The sequence below is a fragment of the Bufo gargarizans genome, chromosome 1, assembly GCF_014858855.1.
Source record: "Bufo gargarizans isolate SCDJY-AF-19 chromosome 1, ASM1485885v1, whole genome shotgun sequence".
NCBI lineage: Eukaryota > Metazoa > Chordata > Amphibia > Anura > Bufonidae > Bufo > Bufo gargarizans.
In genome coordinates this window covers 545,096,349-545,108,914 of record NC_058080.1, presented here as the reverse complement: position 1 = coordinate 545,108,914, position 12,566 = coordinate 545,096,349, and the positions used below count along the sequence as shown (strand labels likewise).

The 12,566-nt window shown below is 45.9% G+C and overlaps 1 protein-coding gene across 1 annotated transcript in view; it reads left to right on the top strand.

The window, feature by feature from the left end:
* PPIL2 (peptidylprolyl isomerase like 2) overlaps window positions 1–12,566 on the top strand; it is a 60,725-nt gene that overhangs the window by 19,239 nt on the left and 28,920 nt on the right. The window contains exons 4-5 of the mRNA XM_044275556.1: window positions 10,500–10,562; window positions 10,962–11,013. Coding sequence (XP_044131491.1) covers window positions 10,500–10,562; window positions 10,962–11,013 — 115 coding nt within the window. The remainder of the gene's footprint in view (window positions 1–10,499; window positions 10,563–10,961; window positions 11,014–12,566) is intronic.

Below are 12,566 nucleotides of genomic sequence, written 5' to 3'. Positions count from 1 at the left end.
GAAAATCAGATCTAACACCTGATACCAGGAAAATTTTCTTAGGAACCGTACTAGATTCGACATTGCAAAAGTCCTTTCTTCCAGTGAAAAGACAGGAAAATCAGAAAAAAAATAATTTGAATTTTCAGAAGAAATCCGTTTGTACGATCAGAGAGGCAATGAGTGCCCTAGGCCTGGACAGCTTGTATCATGACAGTGCCATGGAGCCAGTTTCATACAAGATCACTTTAGAAGATGAACCTCTCTGTTTGGGATTGGAACCATCAATCCCTAAATCAAAAAATTCTCATAAAAGACGTTGCTCGGAAATCTTTGGAATGGTGGAAAAATACGGACAACCTGTCAAAAGGATTTCCCTGGAACCCAAGCCCCTATATTGTTGTAACAACGGTTGCCAGTCAGCAGGGATGGGTGCAAATATTGGAAATCATTGCTACCAAGGAATTTGGGATCAAGAGCTAAAAGGGAAATCCTCAAACTACCGAGAACTCGGTAGGTTTGGGAGACTCTGCAGCAGGGTCAGGATCTTCTGCTGGGTCAGCACATAAAATTTTTGTTTGACAACATGACGACTGTGGCGTTTATCAAACACCGGGGGGACAAGATACCCTCTACTTCAGAGTCTCTCCAGCGGGATTTTTTTATTGGGCAGAGGGAAAAATCCTATCAATTTCAGTGGTTCACCTAAATGGGTCAAAAAATCAGTCGGCAGATTTTCTCAGCAGGCATTACCTAGACCCAACCAAGTGGTCCCTAGACAAACGGGTTTTCCTGGATTTGACAACGACGTGGGGACATCCCGAAATAGACCTTTTTGCGCCTTGTCCCAGAGATGGGATATGAAGCTGGCCTATGCCTTTTTCCCCTTCCCTCTAATACAGGCTATTCTGAGGAAAATCAATGTAATTTTAATAACCCCGTTCTGGCTGAAACAAGCGTGGTTTCCTGTCCTAACCTCATTGGCCTTGGAAGATCCGATAACTCTTCCCCTGAGATCAGATTTGCTGACTCGGGGTCCAATTTGGAACCCAGAAATAGGCAGGCTAAAGTCAACAGCGTGGCTTCTGAAAGGGACTTATTACATTGTCCGAAACCCCTTGTAATTTTAATATCAACCCTTCAAAAAGGCCATAAACAAGTAACTGCTGCCATCTATAATAAAATTTGGAAAAATTGTTCATGGATAGCATTGAGAAACAGAAATCCTGAACTTTCTACAAGATGGCTTTGATAGGGGTCTTAGACCAAGCACCCTAAAAGTCCAGATAGCAGCCTTGAGCTGGTTTCTAAATTCTCTGGCAGAAAATAGACGGATAAGCAGGTTTATAAAGGCAACTACGCCAGCTCTGAAATCCTCAGTCCCACCTTGGGACCTAACTATAGTTCTCAATGGCTTAAAAAAAGGAACCCTTTGAACCTATGCAAGATAGCGCTTTGAAACATCTATCCCAAAAAACAGCCTTTCTAGTGGCGATACCATCGGCCCACAGGTTGGGTGAAATTCAAGCTCTAAAGGGAGTCTGTCACCACATTTGGACATTATAGACTGCTTACATAGCGTTACTGGCATAACTTTAGATGAATGGTACTTTTGTTGCATTCTTCTGCGGTTCACCTGCTGCAAAAACTGGCTTTTATTCATATGTAAATGAGGGCTTGCTAGACCCCAGGGGCGGCGTTAACTTCTTTGGAGCAGAGGCTGCTCAACCCGCGCCTAAGCTCTGCCTCGCTTGGCCGAGGCATTCGCACTGCGATGCCCACTGTAGGGACGGCTTGGCTGGAGCATGCGCAGTAGCTACCGCGATGCCATGCAGAGCGTAGGCACGGTATTTCGCTGGGAGAGGAGGAGGACGCAAGGGAAGAGAAGGGTGGGCAGAGGCTGGGCGGGGATATTAACAAAAGAGGATGATCAGCCTGGGCTCTAAAGAAGTTAACGCCGCCCCTGGGCTCTTGCGAGCCCTCATTTACATATGAATAAAAGGTCGTTTTTGCAGGTGACCCGCAGAAGAACAAAGCTACCGTTTGATTCATCTAAAGTTATACCAGAACGCTATGTAAGTAGTCTATAATGTCCAAATGTAGTGACAGACTCCTTTTAACCACCCGAGAACCTTACCTTAAAATTTTAAATGACAGGCTAGATCCAACCTTCTTACCAAAGGTAGTTTCTACGTTCCAGCTAAATCAGGAAATTATATTGCCTACCTTTTTGTGCGGATCCAAAAAATGACAGGGAAAAAAGCTTCCACTTGTTAGATGTCAGGCGTTCTCTTCTGATCTATTTAGAAGCTACCAGTGGATTTAGGCAGGACGCTAATCTGTCCATACAATTTGCCAGCCGAAACCAGATATCAGAGTCCATTTCACCAGAGCAGTTGCAGCTTCGTGGCCAGAACACGCAGAAGCCTTTATTAACCAAATTTGCAAGGCGGCTACGTGGTCAAATTCTCAAACCTTTTGCAAACACTATAGATTAGATATAGCGGGAAACCGTGACCAGAGGTTTGGACAGAAAGTTCTCCAAGCCGTAGTCCCTCCCTAAGTCTGTACAGGTCCTTCTCCATAAATTAGCATATTGTGATAAAGTTCATTATTTTCTGTAATGTACTGATAAACATTAGACTTTCATATATTTTAGATTCATTACACACCAACTGAAGTAGTTCAAGCCTTTTATTGTTTTAATATTGATGATTTTGGCATACAGCTCATGAAAACCCAAATTTCCAATATAAAAAAATTTGCATATTTCATCCGACCAATAAAAGAAAAGTGTTTTTAATACAAAAAAAAGTCAACCTTTAAATAATTATGTTCAGTTATGCACTCAATACTTCGGGAATCCTTTTGCAGAAATGACTGCTTCAATGCGGCGTGGCATGGAGGCAATCAGCCTGTGGCTCTGCTGAGGTGTTATGGAGGCCCAGGATGCTTCGATAGCGGCCTTAAGCTCATCCAGAGTGTTGGGTCTTGAGTCTCTCAACTTTCTATGCCCAATATCCCACAGATTCTCTATGGGGTTCAGGTCAGGAGAGTTGGCAGGCCAATTGAGCACAGTAATACCATGGTCAGTAAACCATTTACCAGTGGTTTTGGCACTGTGAGCAGGTGCCAGGTCGTGCTGAAAAATGAAATCTTCATCTCCATAAAGCTTTACAGCAGATGGAAGCATGAAGTGCTCCAAAATCTCCTGATAGCTAGCTGCATTGACCCTGCCCTTGATAAAACACAGTGGACCAACACCAGCAGCTGACCTGACACCCCAGACCATCACTGACTGTGGGTACTTGACACTGGACTTCAGGCATTTTGGCATTTCCCTCTCCCCAGTCTTCCTCCAGACTCTGGCACCTTGATTTTCGAATGACATGCAACAGTCCAGTGCTGCTTCTCTGTAGCCCAGGTCAGGCGCTTCTGCCGCTGTTTCTGGTTCAAAAGTGACTTGACCTGGGGAATGCGGCACCTGTAGCCCATTTCCTGTACACGGTGGCTCTGGATGTTTCTACTCCAGACTCAGTCCACTGCTTCCGCAGGTCCCCCAAGGTCTGGAATCGGTCCTTCTCCACAATCTTCCTCAGGGTCCGGTCACCTCTTCTCGTTGTGCAGCGTTTTCTGCCACACTTTTTCCTTCCCACAGACTTCCCACTGAGGTGCCTTGATGCAGCATTCTGGGAACATCCTATTCATTCAGAAATTTCTTTCTGTGTCTTACCCTCTTGCTTGAGGGTGTCAATGATGGCCTTCTGGACAGCAGTCAGGTCGGCAGTCTTACCCATGATTGCGGTTTTGAGTAATGAACCAGGCTGGGAGTTTTTAAAAGCCTCAGGAATCTTTTGCAGGTGTTTAGAGTTAATTAGTTGATTCAGATGATTAGGTTAATAGCTCGTTTAGAGAACCTTTTCATGATATGCTAATTTTTTTAGATAGGAATTTTGGGTTTTCATGAGCTGTATGCCAAAATCATCAATATTAAAACAATAAAAGGCTTGAACTACTTCAGCTGTGTGTAATGAATCTAAAATATATGAAAGTCTAATGTTTATCAGTACATTACAGAAAATAATGAACTTTATCACAATATGCAAATTTTTTTTAGAAGGACCTGTATATTAATCTGGTATTACTCTATGTGGTGCTGTCATGGAGGACGTCCTTGAAAGTAAGAATTAGTTTTACCGGTAATTGTATTTCCAAGAGTCCAACATGACAGCACCCAGAGTTCCCTCCCTAATTACCCTTTTTAAGGTTATTATTTCACTATTATTTGTTAAAGGGTTTCAGGAGATATCCAATATTGGGTGCTGATTTAAAAAACACTGGTATATGTGGGGTGAAGGGAACTTTTAACTTCTCTGTTTCCTGTCCCAATAGTGGGCGGGGAGACATCCTCGATGTGGTGCTGCCATGTCGGACTTCTGAAAATACTATTGCCAGTAAGACTAATTCTTACTTTTCTGAGACTTGCTGTTGTGTGACACATGTGACCGTGTAGCGTCGGCCTTAGTCACACTGTGGAAGATCTTGCACATAACTTGCCAAACCAAAGTCATGAAATGATTTTTGTTTCTTTGTGCAGGAGTTAGTAGTACATCTAAAAAGAGCTTTCTCGTTAATGTCATTGGGGGACACCGCACCATGGGTATATGCCTAGCTACCACTAGGAGGCAACACTAGATATCAAAAAGGTTGGCTCCGCCCAGGTGGGCCATACCCTCTCCACAGACACTAAGCTAATCAGTTTTAGTCTAGTGTCCGTAGGAGGCAGACATGACCTGCTTTTTGTTTTGCAGGTCTGTCTGCTGCAGAATGGGGTTCCATCGTGGATAACCACTTTAGTTGGACCCCCTGCTGGCGCGTACTTTGAGTACCTCGCGGTCACCCAGTCCCCCATTACTGCATCTGTCGTGGCATGCCGGTAATCCCACATAAGTGCGAGTTTGCCAAAGGGGTAAACCTGCGGCGCCTGAAGGGCCCGGACGGTAAGTATACCCCCTGCGGCGCCTGTCCCATGGGGTCTCGGGTTCCGTTCCTTTTGGCAAGGGGGTGGGTTTCACTTTATTCCGGGAGCCTGGGAAACCCTTCTCCTCCCTGGCCACCCATGCCCCTCCCCAGCCTTCGGTTCTACCTTAGTCCCTGGCTTCTGCTGGGACTAGGCCGCATCTTCTCTGGCCTGTCCTCGGGTCCCAGTTGCACGCCTTTTGACCCGTTCTTCCCCTCACTGAGCGTCGCTCCTCCGGCCCCTGGCTTCCCGCGGTTCTGTCCCGCTGATGGCTCACTTTTTCCAGCCGCTTCATTAATCAAGGCCCCGGACTTTACCTTGACTAGGCCGCATCCTCTCCCGCCCCCTTCTGGCTTACCAGGCTTTTTTTCTGGCTCCTACCTGATCCTCTTGGCTTTTGGGAGGGGTCTCTTTCCCCCCTCCCTCCTTATCTCATTCAAGCACAGGCTTTAGCCCCGTGGGCGGAGTTTTCACTTAACTCCGGCTTCAGGGCCTCCATCTTGCCACCATCGAGGATCATCCCATACAGCCTTCCTGCACGCTTCTGCGGCTGCTGCAGCATCCCTTCGGGGACACAGCACCTGGGGTCCGATAGGACAGCCTCCGGTTGACTGTATTTCTTTTTTTGCAATGCTGAGAAGTCCCCCATTCCCAGCCCACCTTCTGAGTCGCCACGTATTTTTCGTGTGCCCGTTGCTGTAGAAAGTTGACATGCGGTCAGCCTGACCCTGTTTGTGCGCTGCCCTCTCTTTCTGCATAGGCCCCTCCTGAATGCATCACTTCCCTGTCCCGGGCCATAGGGAATCTGTCCCTACCCTCCCAATCCATGGTGGAGTTATTGGACCGCTTGCCTGCCCAAATGCAGCCGCCACTTCCTCCCCAGGGACTCCCTCTGCTAACTGGGTACGCTCACGCTCAGACACCAGGTCCAGTAATTGACCTTGGGTTGTCTCAACTAGGTCCTGCTCCTCCTCTGTGTCCTCGGGTCACTTCCAGGACAGAAATCCCTGCCCAAAGGACTCTTCCCCCCCCCCCCCCCCCCCCCAGGACGGGTTTCCTCCCAGGACGGGACTAGCACTGAGGGAAACACTGAAGGTTTCTGCTGCCTCATCGGGGGACTCCTCTGAGTCTGACTCGGAACAGACAAATAAACTTAAATATGGATTATTCACATATAATCACTCGCATGAATCTTTAAAGTCGTATTTTAGTGATCTGGATAAATTAAAACTTAGCTTTTATTATAGCCCGTATAAGATAAATGAGATTTGGTTCCTCAAAATGAAAAATAAGGGCTAGGTTCCGGACGGGGGCCCAAATAGTGGGACACCCCGTGGCTAGTTTTGGAGGCTTATTGTAGGGCTGTGAGGGCCAATTAGGGATAGAAAGGAAAACCACCGTTTCTATTCCCTTCAACTATCCTCCAACTGCCGGAAAAGGACCACCCTGCCTGAAAAAGACATAAAGAACACAGGTGCCTGGAGTACATCAAACCTGTACGGTAGGACACCTGGTGGTGTGTCTTTCATACAAGCGGTGCCGCCGTGCACCTATATGCTGTGGATGTAATAGTGTACAATTTGTAACACGGAGATATATATATATATACATGTCATTTTTTGTGTTGTTTGTCGTTGTGCATAGGAATTTTTTGTTGTTTAAACACTTGTCATATGTCCACCTTGATGTGTCAGATATTGGCGCCTATGTGTGCCAAACCCGACCACCAGCAGGCTTGAATACTGATGTGCACCACCCTAACTGTCTAGACCTTGAAACATCACCTTTGGAATACATCAGTCATTTCACCTCTTGCCTCTGTGGACATTCTAGTATTGCCCTCAGTATAAGCCCCGTTGCATTGTGGGACACTGCGAGCAATCTATGAATACCTACCTCTTTATTTTTCATTTTGAGGAACCAAATCTCATTTATCTTATACGGGCTATAATAAAAGCTAAGTTTTAATTTATCCAGATCACTAAAATACGACTTTAATGACTCGGAACAGAGCATCAGGTGTTCTTCCAGCATACAGAATCTCTGGTTGGTCAAAGACAAATGTCCACTGAGGAACCTCTCCTCTCCAGGGTTGGTATCTCCTTTAGTGGATTTTCATATGGCACTCCCCTGGTTCCACAGGTAATTATCCACACAGGTAAGTCAGCTTCTCCGGTAGGTGGTGCTTTACCCGCCACTGCGTTTAGCACGCCGACACACCTATGTGGTGTCCCAGTTATGTACTCCTTCCCATTCACAGGGGGGTACTGCTGTATCCAGCAGACTTTCCTGGTTCCAATGTATCTCCTTTTCAGCTGGAGTAATTTTACTATTACCAGGGGCTATATTCAACAAGCCCTCCTAGTTGAGGAGTGTTCCAGGCCACCGTATTACTTCTTCAGCCGCTGTAGCCAATACACCATCCTGGTGCTAGTGCGTGCCATGCAACCATATTACTCCCTTATCAGGCGGAGTGCCTGTACCATCTTTAGATGCTATAGCCATTTCACCTGTTTGGTTCTAATGCGCTTCATGCACTATATTACTCCATTATTGGGTGGAGTACATGTACCATCTCCAGAGGCTGTAGCCATTGCACCTGTCTGGTTCTAGTGTGCACCATGCAGAGGTGGAGTACCTGTACCATCTCCAGATGCTGTAGCCATTACAGATGTCTGTCCTTAGTCTGCACTACACAGCCTTATTACTCCTTTATCAAGCAGAGTACCTATACCGGTTCCAGATGCTGTAATTCTGCTTTTTCAGAGTTACATGGCCCAGTCCTGGAAGAGTACCTGGATCACCACTGGATACTCTATCCTGCAGGGATACGCAGCATTGTGAGCACCAGCCGCTACTGCAGTTTTTGTGTCATCGCTGGACGTCCTCTCTGATATGACTGTGAAAGGACTAGTGAGCGCCACACACCTACTTGGTGGAATTCTCCGCTGCTCACTCTGGTATCGGACATGGTCCCGTAGTTCTTCCATGGTCCAGGCGTTCTTGGTACTCCCTTATGTTCTCTGATTAATGTGCTACATGACAGAAGTGCCGTTCGCTTGGGCCTTGCCGTTGTCTGCACCTGCTAGTTTCTCCCCCCTTACTTGGGGGTTTCATTGTGCTGTGCTGGTAGCTGGTTTCTACATGTGTTGTAGTAGTCTCACCTGGCTTCCCCTGGCAAATTCTGCATCCTTTTCTGACATATGGATGTCTGGTGATTCTTTTACAAATTCCAGGGTGCTGTACTTGCCCCTTTCCGGGGCAGTGTTATACTGTATGCTAGTCACTGCACTTGGGATGGTTGATTAACCAGGGCTGATGTTTTTTTCCCTACGGTTGCTACATTTCATTTTTCCTTTGATAATCTGGCTATTATTGTCCTCATGTGGTCCAGTTCTGTGGACCCTACTTGAGCCTCGGACTGGGTTATCCTGCTTGGAGTCCCTGCCCCAATGGTTCTTAGACCATCTAGCTACTCTGGCCTTCACTGGCCTGTTCCCTCTGGGGAAGCTACTCATGGCATCTCTGACCGCACATTCTCTGTATGACAGCTGCTTCTTTAGGCCTGGTTTGGTTCTTTTCCCTCCTGGGTCCCCATAGGCTTGTTTCCCTCTTGAGATTCTAACCTCTCTTCCCGTCTCCCCAGGTTCAGGTCCTGGTACCTTGGAGTTGTGGCTCCGGTTTGCAATTTACATTTGTTTTGGCCAGTTCTGGGATGGAGCTTGTCCACCATTTGAGAACATTTCCTCATTAGGCTGTTTGGAGTTCTCACTCTTCTACTTTAATATCTCCCAGACGAGTGTGTCTCCTCTTGTATTACCAGGGCCTGCAACTGGTTCCTTTTTTCCTGAGGCTTCATGTGACCATAGATTCTCTGGTCTTACATTTCACTGTGATGTTTTGTTCTAGTCTTTCTGAGGCTTGATTCTCGCCTCCTTTGTACGGGACGCATGTCTTTTGTTCCCTTCTCCTGGCTATTACCGAGGACCCCCTCCTCCCCAAGAGGTTGGTTGCTTTCTCTGGCAGAATGGGGTTTCAACCTTCTTTTCCTAGGGTGATTCTCTTTTCCCACCTGCCTTGCAGTGGAAGATGGCTTGCTCCCTTCCCATGGTGAGTCTTTGATATTCTTTCTGTTTAGCCTTCAGTGCTTCCCCTGGCCTTCACATGGTGTTTGCCACGGACAGGCCATGTTTTTGGTCTGAGATAATTTAGAGTTTTATTTTTATATATATATATTTTTTTTTTTTCCTTGCCGGATCCCCTTACTGGTTGGGTTCCCTTGCTTCCATGCCTTATGGTATCGCCTTCCTTTTACTGAGGGGTGGTCCACTAGGTCTTCTTTTAGCTTGTCTCCAGGAAGTTTTTTCCAGTTCAGGACTGCTCCTGTGCTTTTCCCAGGCATTTTCTCTCCTGCCTGGTCCCTTCATAGTCTAATTTTTCTTGTTGGCTCTGTCCTCTTATAGGTCCTCCTCCTGGAGCATCTTTCTATATGCAGAGCGCTAGGTCATTACCAACAGACGCCTTCTGGTTGTGCTGCTCTCCTGTTTCTTCAGGGGGAGCCCTGGCTCTTCCAGATCCTTCCTCGGGCTCTCTAGTGCACACTTGTTCAACTCTTGGTTCTTGCGCAGGACATCTAGCCCTGCTCCCTTTTCTCTAGCTTCTTATTTTTCCCACCTTGGGTGGAGCAGGGTGTTTCCCCTTGTTCCCTTCTTGCATATGGACTTTTTTCCCAGGCACTTGTCCTTGGGATCCTGGCGGTCTCCCATAATTTTTTTCTTTGGACTCTTCCTGGTCCTGGAGCCTCTCGGCTCACTTCCTTAGTTTTCTATCTACCATTTCGTGCTATGGCTTCTCCTGTTCCTGTTGGGTCACATGGTTCTCCCGCACCTGTGTGCCTAACTTTTTGCATGAGATTTTCTTCCTACCCTCAGGGACTGTTTTGTGACTTCCCATGGTGCTGTGTCCCCCAATGACATTAATGAGAAAATTTGACTTTTGTACTCACTGTAAAATCTGTTTCTTGTTCAATTCATTGGGGGACACAGATCCCATCCTTTGTTTTCATTTTCTTTCTTTCACCGGGCTGCTGTTCTTCTTTCCTTCCCTGGTCCAGGACACGTTGGTTCTTTGCTTTTGTTTCTCTCTCCTACTGCTAATGGTACAAACTGAATAGCCTAGTGCCTGTGGAGAGGGTATAGCCCACCTTGGTGGAGCCAACCTTTTTGATATCTAGTGTTGCTTCCTAGTGGTAGCTGTGCGTATACCCATGGTGCTGTGTCCCCCAATGAATTGAAGAATTCTGATTTTACGGTTAGTACAAAAATCTAATTTTTTGTTGTTACCTTCTTTACATGCAAAACATGCTTGATATTTGATATATTCCAGTCGTGTATTGATGTTTAGTTTGAACATTTGCCAGTACAGTTCTGCAGATATTTTAGTCGGATCACACCAAAGAGTTATTTGGTCTTCCTGTTACTGACTGAAAACTTGGCTTCAGTTTGTCTTTACAGCCCTTTGAGTATCCTGTGTGCACCCCGGATGGAATTGTGTTTGATTTGCTGTAAGTAAATGCATGTATTTGGAGGGTTTATTACATTCTCAATGCAAACTTAAAGGGTTATTCTGATTATAAACAATGAACTATCTAATGGATAGGGAATAACAATTAGATTAGTGGTGTCCAAATAGTGGGGCGGGCTTTGCGGGGGCTACTCTAAAATGAATGGAACGGCATGTACACAGGTGTTCAATTGATTTCCTGTGGAATGGCCGAGTACAGCGCTCTGCTGTCTCCATTAGTCCCATAGAGACTGAATGGAGATGAAGGGTGCATGCTAAACCAGCCTCTCCATCCATTTTGGGATATGATCCCCCTGCTCTCATCATCGGTGTGGGTCCCAACTGGTTGGACCCCCACTCATCTAATAGTAGAAATGTAAATTTTTTTTTTTTTTTGTAGAAGCATTGTTCCATGGATAAAGAAATTTGGCACTAACCCCAGCACAGGAGAGGTGAGTGTACTAGTCAGATGCTTGTTTTTCTTTTTTGCATTCTGTTATTAAAATCAGTTAAGTAATGAAAAGCAAGGGAACCAGCTATATAGGGGTATTTCAGTTGTAGATGTTTATGGCATATCCATAGGATTTACAATAAATGTTTAATAGACGGGAGTCCCATCTCTGAGACCTGCACCCATCTCCCCTGAACCCAGAGTGAGGTGAGGCTCCATGTGCATATCGCTCTCCATTTACCTCTATGGGAGTTGTGCTTGCTCAGCTGCTTCCGTGACGCCAATAAAAGTGAATAGAGAGAGCGGCACAGCCATTTTAATTCTCCTGGACGCTGGTGCACCCTTAACATGCGAAGGGGGGGGGGGGAGGGTCAAGAGAACCCCTATGCTGGAGATAGTTGTGGGACACCCAGTTATCACACATTTATTTGCAGTTTTTTGTTATATTTCCCTTTTAAACAAATCGTAGTGATGGTGAATTCATTTTTTGTTTCATCACACTACTTGAATCCGCTTTTGTGAACTGATCATACACCAGGTTTTCTCCTGATTTACTTTTGTATGCAGATTGTGTTGGTACAGGCATGGCAGTACTGTAGACCACTTGTCCCTTGGCAGCCAGATTCTCTTGAAGTCTATTGGTGACTAGTATATAAGTAGTTTAGGTCAGGGGCAAAGAAAAGTCTCCAATACAGTTCCCTAAAACAGCGCCTTGTATTGAACACCAGTGCCAAACTCAGCCCATGGACAAGTAAGTGTTTCTGGAAAGTTCCGATGACTAAGCAGAGGCAATAAGTTAGAGGAATCCTGATGAAAAAAATGTAGTGGTGGCATCACCTGTAGGATAGTTTACAGTGTGAGTAATGCAAAGAACTACATTCACAGTGTCACATGGAGGCAATTTATAAATGCTCCAGACTGTGTAAAAAATGTAGGTGGAATTCCTGTTTTGTACAAAAAATTGTGTCCCCCCTTACACTGTGCTTGCGGTTTTTCTTGGGGGAAAAAAGTGGGCAAGGTCTGTGCAGCCCAACAAATTTAACGATACTTGCACCAGGAACTCTTCCCAGTTCCATGCTGGCATAGGTTTCATGGACACCTACTTCATTTAAACCTGGGATCTGTACATACCATGCACTTGCCACAAGCTAGAACATTACCATATAGAGAAGCTTGTTTTTTTCCTATGCTTATAAGTCAACACATATATTACTGGTGTCTGTATAATCATACATTGTGCCTGTGAATAAAGCAGTCATATGTAGATTAGATTTCTGAGCAGATCTCAGTGTGGTGAAGCTATAGTACATAGTGTATGATATGTAGATGCTAGGACTCGGCTCTGCCCTCAGCCTGATGTCTAGCCCTGTCAATCAAGGGTAGGGGAGTGTGCAGAGCACAGGTTACAAAGCAATGCTCAGAATATTCAGCCCCGCCTCCTGGTGCTCAAACTTCTCATTTGCGCGTGAGTAAAAACGCAGATATCTCTAAGATATTGTTTTAAAGGGGTTATCCAGAGTATAAAGTGTCCTCCCCATGTGCCAGGCCCCCCAC